The 26162-nt window shown below is 34.2% G+C and overlaps 1 protein-coding gene across 1 annotated transcript in view; it reads left to right on the top strand.

Annotated features, from left to right (window-relative positions):
- LRPPRC (leucine rich pentatricopeptide repeat containing) overlaps window positions 1-26162 on the top strand; it is a 76658-nt gene that overhangs the window by 2616 nt on the left and 47880 nt on the right. Inside the window, exons 3-21 of the mRNA XM_027641569.1 lie at window positions 588-709; window positions 800-858; window positions 1615-1701; window positions 2178-2304; window positions 3381-3525; window positions 4276-4418; window positions 4691-4796; window positions 4879-4986; window positions 10764-10882; window positions 11503-11596; window positions 14797-14866; window positions 17994-18021; window positions 20216-20273; window positions 21429-21535; window positions 21749-21826; window positions 22152-22205; window positions 22922-23035; window positions 24229-24359; window positions 25683-25768. Coding sequence (XP_027497370.1) covers window positions 588-709; window positions 800-858; window positions 1615-1701; window positions 2178-2304; window positions 3381-3525; window positions 4276-4418; window positions 4691-4796; window positions 4879-4986; window positions 10764-10882; window positions 11503-11596; window positions 14797-14866; window positions 17994-18021; window positions 20216-20273; window positions 21429-21535; window positions 21749-21826; window positions 22152-22205; window positions 22922-23035; window positions 24229-24359; window positions 25683-25768 — 1836 coding nt within the window. The remainder of the gene's footprint in view (window positions 1-587; window positions 710-799; window positions 859-1614; window positions 1702-2177; window positions 2305-3380; window positions 3526-4275; window positions 4419-4690; window positions 4797-4878; window positions 4987-10763; window positions 10883-11502; window positions 11597-14796; window positions 14867-17993; window positions 18022-20215; window positions 20274-21428; window positions 21536-21748; window positions 21827-22151; window positions 22206-22921; window positions 23036-24228; window positions 24360-25682; window positions 25769-26162) is intronic.

Here is a 26162-nt window from a genome sequence, read left to right as displayed (position 1 = left end):
AAGTTAGGTTGTACTTATTACGGAATAAACAGTAGATTTTATTATTCAGGTGAGTTTCTAATTCTGGGAGTTATACTGACATCTAGGGGTGTTAATAAAAAATCTAAAGTTTTAGTTTTGGGGGGTTTTTTTGCAAGATACTTAAATTGGACTTTTGCTTGATTTGCATTATTGTATTTTAATTTTCTGTTAGATGTTACCTTGATGATGGGCTGAGTATTCTTAGTGTTACCACATATTTTATCAGATTATGTTTTTATTTTAAGCAAGTCATTTATCTATAGATAATGCATAGATGAACTGCTTTGTGATAGTAATGCTGAATCTGTGAAATAAATACAGATGTAGAGACTATGGGATAGCATGCACATGAGCATGGGCAGTGCTCTTGTTATGTTTTGTCCTTTTATAAACACGTGTGCTGTTAAATAGATGTCTGATATTTGAAAGGTGAATAAAAGGAAGCAATCTGATTAGTTCATACAGAGTAAAATTGGCATGAAATTAATTACCTGAGAAAGCTAAAAAAAACCATCTTGAATTTAGAGAACCTACATTCACTGACTGTGGTTGAAACATTTCCTTAGGTGCTGTGTATGATACGAGCCATTACAATGCCTTACTTAAGGTCTACCTTCAGAATGAGCACAAATTTTCACCGACAGAATTCTTGGCCAGAATGGAGGAAGCAAATGTGCAGCCCAATCGAGTAGGTACCCTTTTATAATATCTTTATTCTTAATAGTAGTATCCACTTATTGGTTGGAAATCATTAACTTCACCTTTTTGTTTTCTGTAGGTTACATACCAAAGGTTGATTGCTGCTTATTGCAATGAGGGTGACATTGAAGGAGCGAGGTATTCTTTTACATTTATGTTTAAAGGGATTTCCACAAAATCTGTTTCTCATATTCCCTGCCAATAATGTTAAAACTTATTTCTATGTAATTCATAGAAATTGAGCCAAGTGAAGAAGAGGTTTAAGTATATTTTAACCAGGCAATGCAGAGCAATTTCCTGGAGACTGCTGAAATCTACACAAAGCAAAATAAAAATAAGTGGTAGACCGGTCTGTTCAAGTTGTATTCACCTTGCTCAGAACTTGTTTTGTCATTTCTAAAGCCACCGTGAAAAAGTATGAGGCTATGAAGGCTTACTCCCTTTGTAAGAAAATGGCTACTGGGAAAGGCATTTGAGAACAAAGTGGGCTGAGGAGCAAACAGTAGTTATTCTGTCTGTTGTTGTTACACAGGGTTTGCTGGACATCTGTCTAACATTTTAATTTTAGCAAGGTTAAGTTGCAACAGTGTAATTCTGAGGCATGAGAAATGAGTAAAAGGAAGATGAAAATACAGGCAAGATAAAAAAAGATACCCTTCTGTCTGCATACTTAAAAGTGGCAAATACAAATACATATTAAAAAAATTAAAATTACCTAATTATAAGCATATTGTGCAGCGTCACAAAATGTAATTGCTCAGTAACATCAGGATTTGGGGTTTTTTAATGAGTTTTTTTTAATGTGTTTTTTTTTTTTAGTCCAGCAGAGCAGCAATAGCTCAGTGTTTATCTTTTCAAAACAAAAATACCCGTTGATTGTCTTATATTTTGCAGTAAGATTCTTGGATTTATGAAGAACAAAGATCTTCCAATCACTGAGGCAGTATTCAGTAGCCTTGTGAAAGGTCATGCAAGAGCAGGGTAATGTTTAATACCTTTTTTTCTTTCGATTACTTTAACTTTACTAAAATATAGAGTGATACTGTACAGAAAAATTACATGCTGCAGAATAGGGTGATGGTTTTGAATAATAATATATAGAAGACTGTCTCTTTATACATTTTTGAAGCAAAACAGAGCTATTTAACAAAGTAGGGATTTTTTTGTCTGAATCTTGAATTTCAAGATAAATTACTGTACTTTTGTAGTGTTTGAAAAAAAATTGCTACACTTAGCTCTGAACTTTATAATCTGTTAAAGTTAAAAGAGTATTTTAAGTAATACTATAATTAAAAGACTTTCACTTTCACCTTTTGGGATTTGCTTAGTTAAAATAAGTTTCTCTAAGCTTGTTGCAGTCTTTGTTTCCAGTTCTAATTAATTAAATGGGTAAATGTGGAAGTTGCAATAAATATTTTGACTAAATATACTGAGGGTCTTTCTTTGAATTCTTCTAGAGATATAAAGAGTGCAGAAAACATCCTTTCAGTGATGAGGATGGCTGGTGTTGAACCAGGTGCAGATACCTATTTATCACTGCTGAATGTATATGCTGAAAAGGGTGATGCTGATAACATCAAAAAGGTATGGCAAGTTCGAGTTTAAATACAACTTGTTTGATCTTTAGTTCAGTATAGCTTTGGAATGCTTTCTATTCATGCAGGAGGAATAATAAAGAATTATTGCAATAATTAACAATTTTATTTTTTTAATTGCATGTGAATAGCTGGTTAACTGAAAGCAAACTCATAATTTCTTTAAAATACTTGTCTTTTGATAGTGGTGCTTCATTCTGAGAAGATAGATTTGTCAGTGAATGATTTAAAATTTAGGGATTTTTTTGAAGACAAATAGTGCATGTGAGGTATTTATGTGTTTATTTATGAAAATAAAAACTAAACCTCCATTATTTTGTTTCCATTGAGCCATTCTTTGGCTGCCATTGAAGCCACAGGATCTTTCTGGTAAAAAATAATTTTTTTTGAGAGTTCATACCAGCAACTTAGGTATTAATAACATGAGGCCGCTTTGCAGTCCTTTATGTAGCTGCAAGCTGATTTTTTTCAAGTATTCTCTCTTACATTTTTTAAAATCAAAGAAATATTGGGAAAAAAATGAGAAAAGAAAATTGGTTTGATCTTAATAAGTAGTATCACAAGTTTAATAAGTAGTATCAGATGTAGAGGACCAAATCAAGGAAGAGGATGTGGGAAACATAATTTTGTTCTGTGAGTTAAAAATTTTATCAACCAAATCATTATCAAATCTTTATCAACCATCATTCTTTCAAAAAAGGTTTGACCAGTTATTCTTTCCTTTACAAAGTAATTTCTTTTGAAAGTCATCACACAATGGAAATACCTGTGCTGTTTTCATATATTGTTAGATATTAGAGAGAAACTATCATATCCCTTTTAGCTGTCCCTCTTTCTTTTTACAGTCTAAAGGTGTTTGGGACTCTCTCAATACTTCTTGGGTGTTCTTTCTTTCTCTTTTTATACCATGTTCTGCTTATCTAAACCTGTATTTTTTTAAAAAAATAGAAAAAACCAGCTTTTTGTTTGGTTGGGTTTTTTATTTAATTTTATTTTTGTTCTTAAATGTGTTCTGTTTGGAGTCACTTTGGCATTGATTGAAATTAAGTTTACTTTGGTTTACAGACTCTAGAAGAGGTTGAGAAGACTGAAGGGTACCTTATGGATAGGATTTTGATGCAGGTGATTTTTAGCCTTGCCAAAGCCGGATATCCACAGTACATCGAGGATATTAAACAACGCATAAAATTTGAAAGGGAATTAATTCCAGGTATGTCCTTGGTTCCTGTAGCAGGCTGGAGGGGGAAAGCTGTTTTTCTTTTTTTTTTTTGTTCAAAAATAGGTAATTTTGCACTTTTCTCTTGAATACTGAGGCAAAAGAATATTTTTTCTGTTAGTTTGTGGATTCATTTGTACTGTTTAAGATTACGTTTTATAAAATTTAAATATAAATCAGCATTAATAATTTGCACATAAAAATTAATCTATGGATTTTTTAAAATTTCTAAAATTTATTAGGATTTTATAGGAAAGCAGCAAGTGTGGAGTCCTTTCTTCAACCACCACTGTTAAAATTCCTGTTGTGAGAGCTCTTTGTGACTGACATAAAAAAGGGATACTAAATACTGAATATAGTTTTTTATTATCTACATTGGAAATCACTTTTCTATCACAGTATGTGTAATCTGATTGATAACTGTTAATTATACTTCATCCATTTTTTCTTTTTTTTTGACATGTCTAGAAATGTGTTTCTCTTACTTAGTTTCTTTCTGTCATGCTGCAGTGGTGATACTTCTGTACTTTTCGTTATAGTCTTCTAATGAGAAAGGTGAATTTAATTAATAAATCTGAAGAATTCTGGAAAAGGTAGTCTCAAATTTGATTGTTTAATCATGCTTAAAAGTATGTTAATGGTACTTGTCAAAGATTTGCTTTACTAGCTTTCGCTAATTTTAGTAGTTTAATGAGAAATTATGTGCACTTTTTAAATTTTGTTGTTCTGTTTTTCAATTGCTAGATGCAATGAACCTGTGTTTGACTCTGATAACTCATGGCTTTGAAGATATAAGCTTCAGTATTTTGAAGTCTTTTAGTCATTTATCACGTGATAATATGGACCAGGGTAGCTTCTTCTTGCAACATTGTGTAAATAGAGATATGGTAAGCAGAATAGTAATACTTTTTTTTTTAATCTACTAATAACAGTGTATTTATTTAATTTAATGCAACTGCAAAGATTTGTTGCACAGTTCTTCAAGAGCAAAAGAATAATTTTATTATTTTGTATCAACTTGCACAGTAAATTGATTTTTACGAAGGAATTATGTTTGGCATGTGCAATATCCATTTTCTAAACATTAGAAGAATCCGATGTTCTTAGCAATTTGAGAAATTGAAAAATATATGAAATAAATTTCTGAAATTCTTTGCAGCCTGTGAAAAAGCTGAAGCAATTCTGTAGTGAGTTAAAAGAAGCGAAAATGCACTCGGCACCATTACCATTTGTTTTGCGTTGTGCTTTGGAGGCCAACAAATCAGGTACTCTGCTTATTTAGTTTATTTTACACATGCTTATGTAGACTACTTGGACAGTGTTTAATTACTTTGTGAATGTTTTCAGCCTTGGCCGTTGATGTGATGAAGATGATGAAAGAGGAAGGCTTGCCACTCAGACCTCACTATTCCTGGCCACTGCTAGTTCGGCATCAGAAAGAGAAGAATCTTAAAGGTGAGTTGTCTGATAAATGCTCCTGTAGCATTATTGCAAACCTAGTGCACCAATCTTTATTACAACACTTGCATGAGATTCATCAGACTCTTGAAATTAAACGAAGACTTTGCTGCGTCTGTCCTTGTTACAAACATTTTTTCCTTCAGAAAGACCTATTTTAAAACCTCTTTCTTAATCTTTATACAGTTCTACAAATTTCAAGTCTACCTTTGCACAGGAAGATGTGAGAGAGTGTTTAGTTATCTTTTTAACTCTTAATATTCTTTCTACTTCCCACCAGTTCTTTTTGCTGCTTGTTACCTCTTAGAGTTTACTCTTGAAGAAACTGAAATCCAAGTGAAGAATTTAAAAGTAAGGTTAGTCTATAGTAGCTCCCTTGGACTGCAAACCCAGTCCATTTTTCAAGCCAACTTCTTATTATCTGCCTGCTAAACCAAACCTGAGCTTCGTTACAATCATATAAAAAAACTGCAGAACTTCCATCGCTGAATATGTGAGCCTGACCTGACAGCATACTGATTGAAAGACAAAAATGCTCAATCTTTGGGATTCTTAAGTAGGTTTAAGCATTTAGCATACTTTCCCCTGTTACACATGGGGATGTCTACAGGATATGAATAAGAATTGAACAAATATTAAATTTTAGAGTACAGTATCTAATTCTTTGGTTTGCGTTATTGGTAATTCAGAAAGAATGGTATTGTAAAAAGATGCTTTTAACAGAAGTACTTCCCCCTTGGGGAAACAAAAAACTGTCTTTTTCATCTTATCTCACAGTATAATGTGCTTTAGAATGAGATGCAGAGTTGTTAGTGTGACACTGGGTGACAAACAAAATGCACAAACAAAAAAAAAGTGCTTTTAGCAGACTCTTCATATCGCAATTTTATCTTAAATATACAGTCACATTCCAGTTTGGAAGAAATGCTGAAACAAGTATTCCCTAATTGTTTCTGGCTATAAAAATGTCTCAAGTCTTTTTTAAAAAGCCTTTGTGAAAACAATATTCAGTTTTTATTAACTCCTTAGGCTCTGTTCCTGCTAGACTACTTCCCAGGTTTGTGTTCTCCCAGGTTTTCAAATCTTTGAAAGTTCTGTGATATTTTAAAAGTGTGGCAATGTTGTTTTAGTTGGGTCCTTTGTGACTTACTTGAAGTACAACGTTGCCAAAAATAAGTAAATTGAAATTGGTGTTATACTTCTCTGTGTGGATGCTGCCTACTGAAAATGTGCTTTCTGTTACTCCATGGAAAATTTCACCTCACTAACACAATTCTAAAAGACATTGGAAGTGTTTTTAGATTTAAACTTAGCTCCCAAAATTGAAGCAATATTTGAGTGTCAAGAAAAACTTAGGTTTTCATATTTCTTTTAGTCTTTGTCACGATCAGAAGTTGCCTTAATTTGGACTCCTAGTGTAGATATCAACTATGCTTTGGGTAGTAGTTCCTGCTGGAAGTCATGTAAGCAAATTGAGAAGAAAACTGATGAAGGAACCCTCAATTCTAGCATTTTTAGCCATTTTCTGTAGAGCCTTTTTTCTTCTGTCTGCAAAGGCATTGCATACATATACTTCTGTATAGCTGTAAGATAATACTGTGGATTTGCAAACTCGCTTTTGTATCCTGGTACTTAGTGTCCAAGTTTATACTGTCAAGTGGAAGCATTACTGCTTTGTGCATACCTACACAAGTCAGTGATTTTTCAATTTTTAAAATACATTAGGTAAGAACATGTCAATTGCTTCTGTAGTGAAAGATCGGCGTAACTCTTCTTGCTCAACAGTGAAACAAGTTGTCTTCTTTCCCATGTGTAAGCTTGCATTCAGTTTTTTAAAGTTAATAATAAAAAAAGGAATGAGATCCAATATCTAAAAATAGAACCAATACACTTGAAGAAAAGTAAGTAGGGGAAAAAGAAGCCATCCACCTTGAAATTGTGTCATAGAAATAATAGACCAAGCAGTAATACTGCAGTGAGAACCTAAAGGTGACAGTACATAGTAAATTACAGAATGGTGCTTTCTAGCAGCTGTAATAGAGCTGTGTGAACAGAAGTATGGACACTGTATCACATCTCATACCACAGGCGAGGTAATAATTAATTTCTCAACAAAGCAGTAATGTCCAGCCTATTGTGTTTGATTTTGTGTCTTGCTATAGGTAAGGCTGGAAATGGAAAATAACTTTGAGGAAAAACTATTAAAAATCTGACATGATGTAGACAGTGGACTAAATAATCATTAAAGAACACAGAATATAAACAAAAACCTATTTAGAACTGCAGTGTACGAATGTCTGAATTGGTACATATAATGTGACCCAAACAATTGTACAATCAGTAGCAGTGTTTAATTACACGCTTCTCTAATGTTTATTATAGAAAAACCTGACACTCAATATCAAGTGAAATTCTGCAATTTCTATATTCTGGAGTCATATTTGAAAGAAAGTTAGCAATGAAGCGGTGGTTAAAAGGAATGAAACTAAACAGGGCCATTTTTACCTAAACCTTAGAGAACCTAACCACCCTAAACAACAAACAGTTCTTTTCAGTCATTTTACCAGGCAAATAATATCAGGTGGGGCATTTCCTTTATTGTGCATCCATTATATAAGATGATAAATACTTATTTCCTTAGTATTTATTAGACTTTCAGAAGTGGAAAGAGCTTGCAGGGTTTCAGAGATCAAGATGTGGTGAATGTGAAACTGTTACTGGCACTGAACGTGATCTTGTATCAAGTTACGCACTAAGGAAGGCCTAGTGTAAATAAGCAGAAATATTTGACTTATGCTTGTTACTGAATATTTTATACCTCTCCTTCATCTTTGAGTGATCATGTTATGTTTAAAGACAATTTTTAAAAGTCAGCTGTGTATTTTACTTTTGGGTTCTACTAAGCACGGTTAGTGGATGGTAATTTACTTTGGAAAATAAGACTCTGCGTCCAGAGGGGAATAAGGATAGTGATTGCTCAAAGTAACTGCTTGAAATAATGTTTCATAGACAGACTTTTCTGGCAAAGAACATTCTGAGTGCATCTGAAATTACCAGCACAGCAAAAGTGTATGAAATACTATGTTTTCCTGAATGTGACATCACTTTTTGAACTGGAGTTTTGGTTTTTTGTTCCTTTAGAAAAATGCTTAAAGCCAAATTTTACTGCCGTTGCACATGTAGGACTGTACATAACTGCCTTAGAAATTCCTCCTGTTCTTATGGGACTGCTTTAGGGAGAAGGCATGACTTAACTGTGAAAAACTTAAGAAGTGAAAGGTGGACTAAAATGCAAACCTCACTTTTCAGTTTTGGAAATATTGTGACAGTCTCATAGCTCATCTCTTCTATATTTGTTCTCCATTATACTGATTTGAGGTTGGAATCTGTTCTGTTGGGGTGTTTGAGTGCTTTCAGTATTGACAAAAAGAATAGAAGTTTGGCTGTGTTTGGTTCCCTATTTCTGTCTTTCCACCTATTCATTTATTTGATTCTGTATACTCAGCTCCTGTGTCCTTTCATGCATCAGCTCAAGATCTCAAAAAACCTGTTCTTGATCAAGCAGGAGAGTTGACTGTGGGTTTTAGTCATGCCCAGTCTTCTGAAGAAGACAGTGGTCTCTGAAGTGGGGTGTGCAAGACAATCCATTGGGCTGTGAGCAGGCTGTTAATAAATAAATATTTTATCCTTTTTTTATGTTCTATTTTTGTGTATGTTTTATGATGCCCATAATATAGCAGTACAGTGGTACATGTGTATAATTTCTAAATCAATATGCATGTATTTGGTGATGTTCTCAAAAACATGTGTGAGACCAGTGTTCTAGATGAACATGACTACACTTCTGTGTCTGTCTTTTCTAGTCTGTTCTTTGGCTTAAAGAGAGAGAAGAGGTTAGTGTATTTTCCAGCATGAGAAGCAAAGAATTTCTAAAAGTCCACACATATAATGCTCAAATCCTTTTTCATGCATGCATTTGAGAATTTTATAGAATTTTACTTGAAATGAAAGTGCTTCATTGCTTTGTATGTATAAGGTATTTATTTGAATTTAAAGTAGTTCTGCTCTCAGTGAGGTAGAAAATGCATGCAAAATTGTGTTGGTTTTCATTAATCTTCTGTCCCCCCAAAATCGTACATCAACCATCTTAAAAAAAAAAAAAAAAAAGGCTACCACACATACTTTCATTTTAAGTTTGCAATTAGTTTGGTTATGTGCATTATTGTTATGGTATTCCTCCTTAATCTGCTTCTCACTGTTGTGCTGGTGTTCCATTCCTCATACGTGCCCTTTTCTGCTCAGGAGCTGTGCCTTACTCTATCTGCTAGGGAATGAGGATGCTTAACAAGCCTGTTTTCTATTCTTGGTCTGGATACGTGTTTGAACTCAAACCTTCCTAGTTTACCACACCTTAGTCACTATGGGGTGTAGTTCTTGCTCTCCAAACTACTTTTTAGTGCTACAGATACAGTTATTTTTGCAAAGGTTTCAGCATAAGAGGACTTGATGTATTTTTTGGGAAGTTGAAAACATGAAATAGAAACCAGCTGTCAACATTAGAAAGGTATCAAGAAGTACCAAGTGCAATTATTTCTTTATTCATATTTTTGCAGATTCTGGTCCAAATCAGAGTTTTGTTTAAGGCAAACTTGAACAGATGATGCGACTTTAATCTAGTGTGACTTGCCTGCATGTATTTTCAAGTGCTCAAAGGGAATTCACATTTGATTATTTGCACCATAGTGCACTCCATAAAATATTCATGGAAGTGTCACTTTTCCATAGGTGGCACTCCAGGGCAAAGACAGGGACTTTGGACATCTTTAAAGTAATAAGTATGAAATGCAAGTTGAAAAAAACATATGCTGTTTGGTACTGGTGTCCTGCAGCAACTGACAAATCGTTTTTAGACCAGCAAAAAATGATTATACCTGTATTGGTTTTGACAGGGGTGCACAGTTTGCTAACTAAGGTTACTGTAAGAAGTTTCTGCAAATCAGAAGAGTGTGAGAAATTAAAAAGAATGACACATACTCTAAAACCACACTCTAGTTGCTGGACTATTACTATTTGGTGTCTGTTCTCTTCAAATGCATATCTAGAGAAGTGATATACAGTCCAGTTGTGCAAAATGACCTGAACCCTGTAAAAGTTAAGATGTAGCTTCACTTGGGAGACTCCAGCCTTTTTCTGAATTTCCAGTTTGAAGTTGATGTGTTGATAGAGTAATCAACCTATTTGATTACAAACGTGTTATTAATTTTAAACAAATCCAGAGACAAATCTTAAATGCTTGCCTTGCTCTAATCAGGGTTGGATATTGTGAACAAAGCTAAGAATGTATGATGTATTGAAGAATGTGTTTGTATCTTGAATTCAATTGTGTATTTTACATCGTATTTCAGATTTGTTTTTTATGCACAGTAATATGGACATTTTGATATATAACTCTAAAAGATGTTTTGTGAACATGAATAACTCATAGATTGACTGTGTTAGAAAACAACTTTGTATACTAGCAATTTCCAAACTGAACTTTCATGTTTCTTATAGTACAGCACAGAACAGGAAGTTTAGTAAATCTATTTTAAGTTTCACAATTAAGAATTCTATTAACACCTAAAATAAAAATGCAGGATTTTGCATGGCAATTTCAAGGAGGGAAATTGAGGAGACAGTTCCTTTTTTTTGTAAAGCAACATTTATTTTTAAATGTTGATTCTCAAGTTTTCATTTTTCTGAAGTGCTTAGCCTTACCAATTTTGCCTTCATAGGTGTCTTTGAGGTCCTGAAACTGATGCACGAGTTGAGTGTGGAACTTGATGCAGAAACATACACAGACTATGTTTTTAAAAATTTTGCTGATAGTGAAACTGCTCGTGCCCAGCTGAAGGTGAGTTTACATTTAAAAATTGCAAAAGTGACTATTGCATGGCTTATTCTGTGTTCTCTGTGGAGGCTTTAGGTCACAGTAGCACTCTAAACATGAACCTGGTATGATGAAGCCTGGTCAGAATATTTAGATTACTTTTCAAACAGTCCTTGCACTGGTTCGGTTTGTTTACCATGTCTTTCTCCTGCTTTTCTTTTTCTTCTCTAGAGCTAACCAAAATATTTTGCTCCAGACCTAGTAGCTTTCTGTTTCCTGAAGTGGAAAACTAAATAAATGAATAATACCCTTTTTTTTAAACTGGGAATTGGAAGTATTACAATTGTTTCTGGTGGATGGTTTGTTTTTTTTTTTCATTTGCTGAAGAATTGAGAATTGCAGACATAGTTTAAGTGTCCCAGTTTTTCTGCCTTCGATAACTTTGTCTCTTGCAGTTGATTTTAATACAAAATATTGATCAGTAGCAACTTACTTGGCCAGCCATGTAGACTTCTGTAGAGCACCTTCTCAACAGCTATCAGTACAAGAATGCCAACGTCCTTTGGGAAGAAAGTGTTTAAAATGCAAAGGATCAGAATGTCTTATCTGTGTGAAGTTCCAATGACTGATTGCTTTTTCTCTAGAAAAATGGCTGCCTATTTGAAGGTGTTGGACTCCATGTAGCAGAAATAAGATGTGAAGCAGCAAATGGAAGATTGGACAATGTTCTTTCTATATGTAAGTATTTCTCATGTTGCATGTTACTTTGCAGTTGTAGACTAAGAGATTTACTTGCATTAATATATGAGGTTTAAAGATACGAGGGAAATGAGCAAAGTTTCCCTATATGATGAGATGTCAGACTGTTTAAAACTACCACTTCTGAACAATGTATCATGGTTAAAATCTACTGTGGTATTGAACCTGGCCACAAGATTTACCTGTAGGTTATTTGCAAATAATATCTTTACTGTGCTTGTGACAGGAGCATCGCACTCTTGTATTGTGGGGAGGTTAAGGAAACGATTTGTTTTGCACAGTGACTGTTAGGTGGTTAGTGCTGGGATTGCATTTGTTTGCTGCATCAATTACAACAGAATGCTGGTCTAACGATATGGCTCTGAAGTACTACAGAATTGTAATGAAAGAACCAGCTTTAAAGAACTGATTGGCACTGGCACTAACCCAGGGGTGTTCTGCTGATCTGCTGGTCAAGGAAGTTATGTGTGTAAATGTGATTGGTTAATCAGGCGTTTATGTTGTAGCAGCATGTTTAAGAGTTTTCTCCGAAGACTGTTGTGATTCTCAGTGCTTGCAAAAGTTAATTTATGTCATCAACTGAATGTATGGTATGGGATAATTTACTTGGTTAAGTAGGAATATATGATTCACTTCAAAATTTAAATAATACAGTTTTTATTTTCCTTGTATACTGAGATGTTAATAAAACATCTAAATTTGGGCTAAATTCTGATACAGAAGGATCTCTTTGTAAGCAACAGTTTTATGTGTCAAGGCTCAGGGAAAAGCTTAAGCAGTCTTTTGCTGCAGTTGACATGAACTGTTATATTTAACAAATATAGAAATAAGTAGTCTATACACCATGATTCTGTGAAGCCATTGTGTTGCAAATGAAAAAGTTGAGTAGTTACTAATCAGTGATTTAATTTTGATATTGGAGATTTATTGATTAGTGAATCTTTAACATTCACCTTACATTTTGCCGCTATTTTTTTTAATTACAAAACAAAAAGCATAAACCCAACCATTGACCATAAAAAAATTGAGTAGCTAAAAATAACTTGGAATTTTATTTTAAAGGACAACTTTATTAAAAGCAATGAAATTTCTTCTGGAAGCTGAAATAGTTTGAGGTTTGGTTTTTAGTAGACCCACCACTGCACACTCATTTTGGTTTACTGAAATAGTCAGGTTTTGATGTGTTCTAAGGCAAATACCTGGTATAAGGTAAATATATATGATATCAAAAGTACAATACAGGCACATACAGTAGTGTGCATTCTGTCTTACTGTCATGAAGTTCGTATCACATAGTATGTTATTTAGCTATTGTCTGTGAGTTGAATTTAAATCTTGTAGTGGTATTTCTGTTTACAAAGACTAGGGTTAATAATTCATGAAGACGTATCAAATTTCTTTGAACTTGAGCTTTAAAGGAAGGTACTCCGTAAATAGTTTACCGAGCTGAAATGAATGCTAGTAAATCTAATTAGCACCTATGTGATGATAAAGCACAGATATTAAACAGCTGATTTTTTGTTTGGTGTGGGTTGTTTTGTTTTTGTTTTTTTTTTTTTACTTCTCTCCTTTTGCAGTATTACAAAGAGGGAAAAATAGATGCAGCATGGAAAATAGTTTGAGGTTGTCTCAGTGTAGTCAGGAGACGAAGGCTGGTTTTTAATGCTGGCTGCTATCTAGGTGTATTGATTCAGCTTCTCATGCCCTATAATGTATAGATTTCTGCTACTGACAAGATGAAAACTATGAAGCATCAGCTGAGGAATCTGGACGCATAAGGCAGCGTACATGAGAGCCGCTTTTTCCCTTTATCATGCCATTCCATTCCACTTCATTGTCAGCCCCTTGATTTTCTCAGACTTGTTTGTTGCTAAGGAAACCAGGTTGCCGATTGTCAGCAGCAGCTGAGCATACTAAGATGCTTTTTTGCTTGTCTTTTTACGAGCAAAAAGTTTAATATACTGGATGGGAATTTCTGCTGAAGGTGTCTTGAAACCAACTTTACCTGAGATTTTCAAACAAAATAAATGTTCCAATGTTTAAAACTTTTGATTTTCTACATGTCTGGAGTTAGACTAAGGAAGTGGTTTTAGCATGTTGTTCCTGCCTTTTACTTTCCGTGTTTCTTTAGAGCTGGTGCTTTTATTTTGGTTCTCTCCGACCGTGTACGATATTGCAGCCCTTGCTGAAATGGCCCTGTGCATTCAGGTCTTTACAGCAGTTAATTCCATTGTGATGCTGAAGTGAGATGATAATAACTTCATAGAGGACATAAATGCACCTACTACTGTATTTTTTTTCTTTGCTTGTCTACAGTGCTGAAGGAGAGACAGCAATTCTAGAGGAAGAAGGTAGAATGATTTGGAATATTTAGCCAAGAAGTGATGTAAAGATGAGGACATAAGGCATAACTGTAAATGACCTCTCAGGGACATCTAATTTTAATTGATTTTGCAGTTTCCTATGTGTTCAAATATTACTGTAAATATTAACATTTAGAACTGTGTATTTTTCTCTTTTTATCCTCTTAAGTGTAATTTATTTCAGTGGATAGCACTTTAAATGGAACTACTTTTTCTTTCTTGTCAGGCCATTTACACTAGAAGAAGCAAACATCTAAGAAAGTGTTGTGCCATTGTTTTTGGTTTGGTGGTTTGTTTTTTTTTGTTATTGTTTTTTTGGTGGTATTTTATTACTTAAAAAAATAGAAGGCAAAATTGTGAAACCTATGTTAAGGCAGGTATTCAGTCTGAAACAATTAACAAACCATTTACCTCCAGTGGATCTTTTTTTCTTTCAGCACTAATATCCCAAGTTTTCTTTGTTAAGGTTGTTGGAGGTTTGTTTTGCTTTTTGGAATTGGTCTTCTCGTTTTTTGCAGATAAAGATGCTTAGCTCAATAAATAATTCATATAAAATGTAATGTATTAACTATGGACATTAAAGGCAATTAAGAGGGAAAAGATCTCTCTCTGAATATCTGATCCCTTTTGAAATGGAGCAGATTTAGAGCTGATAAAACCTGGACAGTTTCAAATACCTCGGTATTTTAAATTTTGGGTTGTAAAAGTTTGTCAGCATTTACTAAACTAACAAAATAGTTCTTCTGATGACAGGCTGTTTACATGACCTACTGAGTTGTTACGATGACTATTAAGAAACATTTCTTTCATTTACAGTGTCTTCAGCAAGCACACTTCCAGTTGATTTTCGTCTGTTTAGAAACAGTCTCATCTTGGGTTTCAAAAGGTAAGGTTACTATGTGAATACCTTTTTTTTGTTGTTGTCTGCCTGTAACAAAATTCCCTCTCTTTTTTGTCTAGTTGAGCACAAGTCTGTTCAGTCCTTTGGCCCCCACTCCATGTTTGAAAATTTATAAGTAGCATTCCAGAAGTAGCTGGGGATATTGTTGTTTCTCCCTGCTTTCCTCATTTTCCTCGCCTCTGCTATATATGAGCATACATTTAAAGCATTATCTATAGTAGATTAAAAAGAACTTCACTGTTCTTGTTTGTTCTGTGATATTTGCCAGTATATAAACATTTGGGAGTTTATTCACTTTTTTGTTTATAAACAGCTATGTTAATCTGAGATTTCCCTAAAGATTATCACTATTAACCAGTAAAGTAACGGGTTGCTTAATGAAGGCTAAATACCAGTAGGAGCCTAGCATATTCTGCTATATCAGCTATCTTTCTGTGCCCTCTGGGTTAATATGACTCATGAATGCTCACATGTAACACCTGGTCTTGTGCTACATTGCCAGGACTTTATATTCACAACCATATGGTCCCGTTTTGCAAGGAGGGTTCCTTGCTTACTTGCAAGGTTGTCTTAAGCTTATGCAAGTACATGTGAATTAGCAAGCATTTCTATCATGCACTGGGGCATTTGCCCCAGTCAGACATTTAGGACTGTGAATAAGAGTTTTTTTTCAGCATACCTGCACCATGGGGAACCAAGGAGGTAACTTAATACTACTCAGGACCAGGGTTTGAAGGCTGATTTTGTTCACTAAGTTATTTTCTAAAAGTTTGCGATCAGTATGAATTAGAACTATGTTTAGGTTGGATAATAGTAAAACATAATATGTGAACATGATCAAAATAATTTCCTAGTAAATTGCATGTTCTGTCTAGCTGATCCTGCTCTACTGTGGGAAAAGGAGAGGAAAAAGCAAACCAGTGTTGAAATTTGGTTTGTTAACTAGACCCTAGCTGACCTTGACATCCGAGGGATAAGTAAAAAAATGTGTTAGGTGGTATTTTGCTATTCCTTCTAGTAGTCAGTCCCAGAACCATCCCTTTCACATGTATTAATTAAAGTAACAGATTTTTGAAACACGTTTTCTTTCTGTAAGTATAGGTATACAATTGAAGCAGGTTTTGCACTGGAAAGGAAACCATACCAATATTTACCACACACAGCCAACCCTAGCGTGAAGTACCCCTTCCACTGGGGAACTGTGCAGGTGTTCAGAATGTGATTTAAAGTATCTGGGAAATGTTACCATCTTGCTAGGAAACTAGTTGCTAAAACTCACAGTCTTCTCAAGTGAAACAGTTACTCCCGTCATCATGAACACAGTTCCTACTAGTGTGATTTCAATAGTTATTGGGCATCTGGGCTAAAAACTCAGAATTCTGATGGAAATTGAGGTTGAGGGTGTTTTGGTGGGATTTTTTTTTTGGGTAGTTTTTTCCTTTTTACTCAAGCTTTCCTTACCACTTGTAAGTGTGGCATAAGTTTTGGTTTATTTCTGTAATAATCCTCTTTTGTGAGCCTTTATTGCTGCCTAGCTTCAGAAGCTATGTACAAAGTTGACTCTCCCCAGATTTCCCCCATGTGCTCTTTCTGAAAGCATGGCAACTCATGTTTCATTTCATATTTTAAACCTAATGCTGCTTTTAAACTAGAACAACCTGAACATGAAACCTGAGGGTATGATAGGATAGAAGAGAAGAATATTTGTACCTTTTGTAAAAGCCGCAGCAAAATTTCATGGCTAAACACAGGTTTTGAGTGTTCAAATGAGCAGAGTTAAGGACTGGCGTACCAAAGTACAGGGTAGCGACACCAAGGACACATGAACAATGTCTGTGGCAGACTAGTTTATGGATTTCTGTTGAAACTGCTCTTCTCTAGTAACTGCTTCAAAGTATTCCCATTCTATTTGCCTGATGTACCATTACTATTTCAGAGTCAAGTACTTTAGGAAATTGATGCATTTGATATCTGCAGTTCATTGTCATGCTGTCGGTGGTGGAGTGAGTTCATCCAACAAAGCTTAACTAACCTCACAGATGACATTTTCTTCTCTCTTTCTCTGTTGGACCTACATTTGACTCATTTTCAAATACAAGTAGCAGTTGCACAAAAGGAATATATGTTTCAAAGGCTTGAACCTCCTAACTAAAATCCTAAACTTCTACGAATACTTTCAAGTTTCTGTGCATCTGTTCAGACTGACATCTTATTTTCCTCTTATGAGAATTACAGGAAGATAAAATCAGGTCATAAGGTTTTGTTCTCTTGTCTGTGTTAATGCTGTTTTATAGTTGCCAAAAAGTTATAGTTCTTGAAAAGTTACAGCTTCTACTGAGAATTTTGATGTTCTACAAATTATAGGAATATGTCAGGATTTTTATACTTCAGAGAATTGATTTTACATTAAGATGTCAGGGTTCTATACGTTCATGAACTGGTTGATGTATGATTTTTGGTTGTAAGTTCATGATGTACAGAGAAGTGTTCTTCACCAAGTTCTTTTCTATGAAGGGAAAATTTTGTTTTGTTTTCTACTTTTTAAAATATTATCTGTTTATCTCAACTATAATAAATATAATACATTCAGAGATTTTATTATTTTCTTTTTTTTTGCATGGTATAAATGCATTAATAGCTGCCTGGAGTTATCTTTGCTTATTAAAAATCTAATGCTTGGGAGTCTAGATTTTTGCTCTAGCAAATTCCACATATTGAGCGTTTGCTATGTAAAGTGCAGTTTGTTTGAGCAAAGCTTATTTTCTTGAAATGCTGCATAGAATGAAGTATAAAATAAAAAAATACAAGTAGAATATGTTAAGAAATGGTCCAAAAATAAAACTAAACCATATTCTTTCTAGTCTTAAGTGGTCTGTTCAGAATGTTGCATTATTTTAAGTTTTTTAGCAGAAATTATGACCATATGCAGTATAGTAAAAAGTCCAATACTCTGTACAAAATTAGTTTAAATGGAATGTGGCAGCTATTGTATTTCAATTTTATCTAAATAATAAAACCCTCAGTGTTAATGTTCTGTGTTGTTTTAAAGAAAGATACAAGCATAAAATCATTTTGATGCTTTTAATTTGTTATCCTTTGCTGCCCTCTTCAGCTCAGATGATGTACGTCTTTGGAGTAAGGTAAGTGGAGATAAAACTGTAAATAAAATCCAGATTCTTTAGGCACTGTGTGTTTATGGTGCATTACTGTAAATCTGAATTCTGAGCCTGATAATTGTAGACCTGATTAATTTGAGCAAGACTTCTATTAGTGGCAGATTGTACAAGTGTATGAAATTGAGTTTTCAACTTGGACAGTTAAGTGTAATTGGGAAAAATCAAATGTGGTGTTACCATGTCAAGTAGCTTATGCTACTGCAATTTTTAGATCAATGTTGTTACAGCTGAAGATAGTTGTAGCTTCTGGAACAAGGTCTGCCATGGTTGTGCTGTCTGACATTAATTCACTTTCCTGCCCTCCCTAAACTTACTTTCTATCCCCGCCCTAGTACTAATAAAATAGTAAGGCACAATTAGTTTTTAAAGTTTCGGTCATATAACTTAAAACACTGAGATCAACTCAGTGAAATCAAGGGGAAATTACTAATCATCTTACCATCCCTGGTATGGACAACATTAGAAAGATGCTGCAACATAACCTGGTCAATAAATTTTGCCGAACATTAGAATAGATGTTGGCAGATACTGACTGGAATGTGGTTTGGGAAGGGATGCATTGTGCTTTTTGTTTTTATTGTTCAGTACTGTTACTGCTGACTAATGGAAGTATATTTTAGATTTTGCAAAGAAATCTTGGAATAAAATGGAACTTGGTATTTGGAATGTCAGTGATTACTGATTTATATAAAATCAGTGCAGGATTTTTTACATTTTTCTACCATTTACTGTTGTGTGATAATTCTGGTGAGAGGGTGTTTTTGTCCTTTGCCTCTCTCCTTTCTTTTTTGCATAAGAAAAAGAAAAAAAGGGAATCTCTCTTGCTCCCATTACAAAAATAATTTTGAAGGACAGTCAGAGAGCTGAATATGAAGGAATAACTAGAGTTACTTCCTCTTCCTTGCAATGGAAGAAAGATAAATTTTGTTGTCTTCACTAAATTTAAGAGTTAAAATGTGCATTGAACTTCTAAAATAAGAAATGCTAACTTGGGAAATAATAGATACTTAGCATTAGAAATAATATCACACATTAATTTTTTTTCTATATTCCATCCCTTTTAGTATTCTGAGATTTGATTCAAAAGAACTGTGTTATGACTTCCTTGGATTTTATTGTAGTGTGTGTTCATTTGTCGTAGGAAAATGAGGGCAAAAGGGCAGAAGAAAGCTGTAGTTTAACTGTGCGCTGTGTCCATGATGTTGATAGAATGGAAAGTAATAGATAAGATATTCAGTAGCATGTTTGGTACTTTATGGCTTTATTTATCTGTTTTCATCAACAATTGAAGTTGAGAATTCCTTTTCTTTTGTAATTACTTAAAACACAGCACTTTGGCAGTGAGAGTGCATCTCCCTCTAACTTCTTTGAGATTGCATTCTAGAATTATGGCAGATAAAACAAAAATTCTTGAAACGCAATTTCATTTTTTAACTGAAGATTTAAATAATTAAAATGATGTAATTTCCTTAAGAACAGTCAAATGGATTTTTAAAGTGATGTTGTTTAGGTTAAAGTATTTGTAGGTAGGATGTGGGGGCTTTTACGTAAATGCTTATTTTCCTTCAGAGGAAGTAAAATCTGTGCATTTCTTTGGTTTGTATGAAGGATAAAACGTGTGCTAAATGTAACTGAATGCAATTAATTTTTATAACTGCATATTTTGTCATGCAGAATTGCACTTATTTACAACAGCTGTACTAGTTACCTTAATTCTAGCAGAGCATGATAAATGACATTCCTTTATTTTTTATGTATTTGCTTCTTTCAAATTTTAAAAAAGCTTTATGGGCCAGTTTCAGCCTTTCAATAAATTGAAACATAATTGTAGCATCTGCAGGAGTGACACTGGTTAATATTTTCTTTAAGCAGTGTCTTATGATAGGTAACTTTCTGTAGAATGATATATAAACAGAATACTAGAGTGTCTCTGTTTTAATGCCACACCACAGAAAGCATTTCTCTTTGCAATATTTTTTCCAGAAAAACCTATTATTTACAAAAAACCCCTTTGTATTTCTTAGGGAATGACTATGATGTGGTAAAGAATAATACTTTAACAGAGAAATGCTTTATTATTTTGAGAATTCAATTTCAGATACTATTTGTCCTTGCTTGCTTCTTTTGGCTGCAATGTACGATTATTCTGTCTCACCAGATAACAGAACTGTTGTACAAGGATGAACGTTATTGCCTGACGCCTCCAGGACCTACTGGTAGAGTTTCAATTTCTATGATTGTAACTTATCCACAAATCCGTTCTTCTGTGTAATGATGGGTTTGAGGGATTACAACAGTAAACACTGATTGCTTCTTTTTGAAAGTGAAATTTGAAAACATGTTGGGTAAAATCCTGATTCAAATGATCAGAGCATATTTTGTGAGATCCGCGAGATATCTTTTTTTTTTTTTTAGAATTATAAACAAATCTTGCTGATAACAATTTATTTTTCTAAATGTATAGACCAAAATGGAGAATTAGAATGAATACAGTATCAATGCTTAAATACTTTTAAAAAAAGATTAGAAAATGCAGTCTTTCAATCTAGTTTTACTTTTAGTAGTTCTTTTGATTTTGTAAAACAAAATGTTACTTAATATCCCAATTCTTCTACTTTAAAATAAGTATACTTTTTTTTGTATGATGTGGGGTTTTTTTTCAGAAAAGCTAGGATTTCCCCCCCCACACCCCTTTCGGAGCCAGAGGGGCAAGGGGGTATGGGGACAGCTAACCTTTGAGAAGGTAATACTTGATGTTCTTCCTGTTCTTGGCTACAGGACCCCATATATTTTTGCATTTGCTAGACAAGTTACTTAGCACTATTTGCTGAAATCTGTTCGTCTAGATTTTCGTTGGCCAATAGGCCATTTCTTCAGTATTAGTTTATCTAATGGTTAAAGTATTTTTTTATGTTATTATATTAATATTATGATATTTAATGTATCTTGGTAATGGAATATAATGGATAAAATGTACAGAATAAATATGCAAAGTGTTAGAAATCTGTTTTTTCTTTTGAGTGATGACAAAATATTTGTGGCAACTATTTGGGGTAGCAGGCAGGAAAGGGGGGGAAGGCCTTGGGCAGTACCACTTCTGTCACACAGTAGTGGAAAAAAATAGATTGAAGTAAGATTCTGTACTGAAAAGCTGTCACTAGGTCTGAAAATAATTAATATTCCTTTCACTCACCAGTTAGATATGTGCTCCCAAACCACATAATCTCTATGCCTCAGTGATCATTGTTGCCATTTCAGAGCCTCTCATCAGGGTGACATCTCACACCAAAATGATTTCTTATAAATTAATCTTGATAACATGACAGTCTCGGTAATTTTAGTGGAATGCTTTCTCTTGTTTTTTTCCACAGAAGCTGTTGGCTATTTTCTTTATCACTTGATTGACAGCATGAGTGACTCAGAGGTACAGGCCAAGGAGGAGCGTTTGAGACAATACTTCCATCAGCTGAAGGAGATGGTACCATTTCATTTTTTGCTACATAATGCCTGTCCTGCCTGACATGTATCTATTAGGTTTGAAATTGCTGCTTTTAAGTACAACCAGACCACTTCTCAATGACATGCAAGAGCTGGAGACTTGAATTACGTCTGAGATAATTTCTGTTAGACAAATTTCAGTTTGGTTGTGTTTCAAAACTCATATAATTTTTTTCCCCACCTCTTGGTACAGAATATAGTTATCCCTACAAGCCACTACAGCGGCATTTGCAGACTGCTGGACTCCTCTCAAGTTCCTGAATTAATTAAGGTCTGTGGTTCTATAGCAATTGCTTTGAATCTAAAAAATCTGTGAATATATTCTCCTTTGCAAAATAAATAGCTTCATGCAGTGATTATATGTAAGCCTCTTTACCTTTCTGTAATTTTTCACTTCTGAAGCTGATTTCATTTCATATGTGAAAGGGATACATTTAATAAGTGCTTTCTCAAGTCAGTGTAATAATGCTGCAGAATACAGCTTTTTTAAACATTGCTATTATATAATGATCTTGAACGTTTTTAGTACTATATGCTTACTTAGAGATTGAACTTTTGGGGGGGATTAGTGATATTTTTGTTTTACTGCATTTTAGGATGCAAGGTTACTGTGTCATAAAAAATCCCTGTCTACAGATGACATTCCAGAAGTAAGTAAATTCATAGATAGCTATACTTGTTCTTACTGTAATAATACTGTTTGGATATGGGGTTTAGATGAAGTGTAATCGCTAGCTTTCAGATCATGGAAGTATATTAATGTTATTTAAATCTACCATTTGAAGTTCAGAGGTTACTTTCCAGAGTAGGAGTAAAGGCTATCCAGATTTTCACATAGACCCAATACTTGACCTTGGAGTTGGCTGAGGTTTCATGCCTCAGTTTCCCTGTCTGGTAAATATTTTTTGAAAGTTCTAGTTAGTTAACGGTAGTGGTGTGAGGCTTAATTCATGCTTGTAAATTACAGTGATCCACTTGAGTGGCAGGAACCATATAAATCCATACTGCTTCTAATGGTGGAGTGTCAGGTCTTTACATCCCTGATCTGAGCAAAGTGGAGATGGAAAAAGAAACAGGCTTCTATTCCCTACTTCCCTGAACACAAAGAACTGAGTACGAGAGAAAGAGTAGTGTTGACCTTTGTAGATATGCGACTTAATGCTTTTTTTTTTTTTTAGTGTATTCTGACTCAAATCTTCAATTAGTATGTACTATTTAAACAGATAAAAGCACCTTAAATGATTAAAAAATTTCTTCGAGTATGAAAGAAGAGGATTATTTTGTCTGTCTTTCATTAAAGTGATCCGACAAGTTGTTCAGGGAGGGTGTTTTTGCAATTGACATTCTTTCTGTTACCTCCATTTAGAGTGCTAAATCTGACGTGTCTGCTTTGGAGAAGAAACTAGAAAAGCGAAAAGCTGAAAACCAGCCTATTACAGATGTCTTGAAACAACTCATACATGCTCTTTGTGAAGAAGAGGTATCTTAAGCAATGCAGAGATAATTGGAAACACATAGCTATATTTTTAAAGGGACATAAATGACTGTATTATGGAAAGACATAGTTAAGCAAAGACAAGTGCAGTGCTTGAGGTTTCATGGTTTGATGCTTATAAATCAAACATAAGTGCAAAAAGCAATTAAATCAAAAGGTTAACTAATTTCAGCAACACCTTGAATGGCATGTTTTGGGGTTGCTGAAGTTTGTTTACAATAATCTGCAAAGTGAATGATAGTAACAGCTGTGATAGGTTTATCATACATGCCAAATGTCCTTTCAAGCCATGGCTCCGGTCTCTTATATCTAGATTGTCAAGCAACTGATACATGCACTAGTCATTTGCAATTCAAATATTACTAGGTTGTTAATGCAGGGATTGAAATTCCATTTTCCTGCAGGAGGAAAGCTCTTCTGAGATAAAGGGTCCCTTGCCTTCATTCGGCAGGCGTCCAGCTGTAGTTTACATTCATTTAGTGTGTGTCTGTAATTTGTGGGGTATCACCGCACTTTTGTTCAGTTTCTTGTTCAGTATGATCCTGCCTATAAAGCTGTGGATATAGGAACAGTAACAGTCATGCAGATGATAGCACAATATTCTGTGTTGCTAAGAATGCAATTTAGAAAGAGTGATTCTCAGCTGTGTGTCTCTACCATTTTGCATATGAAATAAGTCTAGATGCAAACACCATTGGAAGTTCAAAGTGGTCAAATGTATGAATAGGAATTTATAGAAAAATAAGCTTTCAATGGGATTATTAAGTAGTTTCTTATTCTTTAGAAAGTAGTTCTGTTATGTGTTTGACAGTGTACCAGGTGAAAATTGTTATCAATTTCAAGTAAATAAGAACTATTTTAGAATTTGGGTTAATAATTTTTATGGTCTCTGGATTAAAAAAAGTCTTACATTAAAACATGCCAGAAATATAAATGTAAAGCAAGAAAAATTTTAATCTCAAGCTCATGTAAAAGGTGTCCTACAAAAATATTAATTTCTGCAAAATAACTTTCAATCTCAAAATTTGCTAAAGCATTACAGCACTGTGTTTTCGTATGTGATCTTATACTACTAAAAGCACTAAAGCAGTCATGTAACTGTACACTGAATATATAAGAATCATAATGTCAGATTGACTTTTCCTCTAGTTCACATCTTTGCTTTGTTCCTTTTTTAGAATATGCAAAAAGCCCTTGAAGTGAAAGCCAAATACGAACCGGACATGGTTGTCGGTGGCTATGCAGCCTTAATAAATTTGTGCTGTCGACATGATAATGTAGAAGAGGCAATGAACCTGAAAGAAAAAGTGTAAGTACACCGGCACTGAAACATGTCACAGAGATTTATGCTGATACACAGACCTTGTTGAATTAAGTAGGTTGAGTATTAACCCCCTCATCCATTTTTAATTAGTTTTCCCCACCAATGTATGTGCATTTAAAACAGTCGTGGGTGTGGTTTTTTTGAAACAAAAAATTTGCTTTGTATAATTGAACATTAGAAGCAGCTACATTGTGTGGTCAGTAATTTTTTTTAAATTTATTTTGAAAAAGGAAGTTCACTACGTAGGATGTCTTTTGTTTTTATTGTAAACATACATCATGTCTGAATTGAAGTTTGGCTTCATTTAAGGGGGAAAAAGGTACCTATATTGTGTGTTTGAAAGCACCAGGAATATGTTTAGAATGTGCTACACCTGTGTTGTTTTTAGAATAGCAGAGTTTGGGTAATGCCATTTTAAGACTGTCAGCAAGCATTCTGCTTTAAATTTTTATATTCTGAGCTTTGTATCTTGGCTGTAAAAGTTAACTCCCAGCTAAAACATGCTATGCATGACTTATCCTGGAGCAAATTCTTACAGATGATCCTTCTATTTCCTCCTATCCTTTTTCCTGTGAAAGGCTCCTTTTGGTCTGATGCTACAATGAATATAAAAAAAGTCATGTGCTACTTTCAGGTTCTCTCATATGTGCCCACAAAATACTTACTTTGGTTTTATGGTAGGTTAGCAGGCAGGTGCTATTACACCCTTGCTAGTGTTTGAAATTATGCAAAATGATTGAGCTGTGAATGTCAAGAAATTTGCCACTCTGCAAATAACAGTAGCGTATTGATTTTGCCTGCACTACTGCTCTCACACAGTCACCGTAGTGAAACAACAGTGGAGGAATTAACTTTTAATACTTACAGAGAAAAGAAAACAAACACGAAGCAGAAACTTCAAAATAGTGGCCTTTAACTTGTTACCTTAGGTGAATAGTTTAGTTTTCTTTATAAATATTTCTTTATATAGAATGTAGCCTTGTCACAGCCACATGGACTATGTTTTCTTCCCAGGCTTCTGAGAAATACCCTGTTTTATGCAATAACTTCCAATTAATTAATTAAGCAGTCTCTCCCTCTCAGAAACATAACCTTTGGCTTTTGAGCATGGGAAGGTGTGTAGATAATTTTTGAGTCATGTTTTAATTGTGCATTTTTTAAATTTAATCAGATTTTTCCATTAAGTTTTATTATAATTTTAGCTCTCGGTGTTGTTGTCATGTTATATAGTTTTAAAAATAAATCTTTAAGCTGAATCCATAAAATGTGAACCTCCTTTGATCCAATTCTTAATGTTTTTATTTCTAGCTTCCCTAAGAATTCACCTGTTGCTCTTGACACTGGAAAGTACATAGCACTGGTAGAAGCCTTAGAAAAGCATGGTAGACTGGAAGGTAATCCATTTGCTTTCATTGTGTGTTTCTGCTATATAATAAAGGTATCTTGGCTCAAGAATAAAAATGTGAGTTGATATTAATGGTATATCATGTCCTGAAAAGTGCTTGAACATTTTGCATACAAATTTGCATGTGAATTCAACCAGAGATGCTTGGACAGTGCAGGCCATTAGTTTTAATGGATTGGCAAGCTTGTCATTTACATTTGCACAGCTCAGTGCTTTTTGCATTTCTGCAGCTAGTTTTTATTAGCATTGCTGTTTGGATTGAGTTTGAAGATCATGACTTATGGCACAAATTGCGTATGTGCCTAGACTAATGGCTTTGTTTTTGCTTAAGAAGGTCTGAAGGCTGAACATAAAACCTATAAACATAACCTTCTCATAAGAGC

This window comes from Corapipo altera, unplaced genomic scaffold, assembly GCF_003945725.1.
Source record: "Corapipo altera isolate COAL_440 unplaced genomic scaffold, ASM394572v1 48b, whole genome shotgun sequence".
Taxonomy (NCBI): Eukaryota; Metazoa; Chordata; class Aves; order Passeriformes; family Pipridae; genus Corapipo; species Corapipo altera.
The sequence above is the reverse complement of the archived record's forward strand: the minus strand, read 5'-3'. Positions and strand labels throughout refer to the sequence as shown.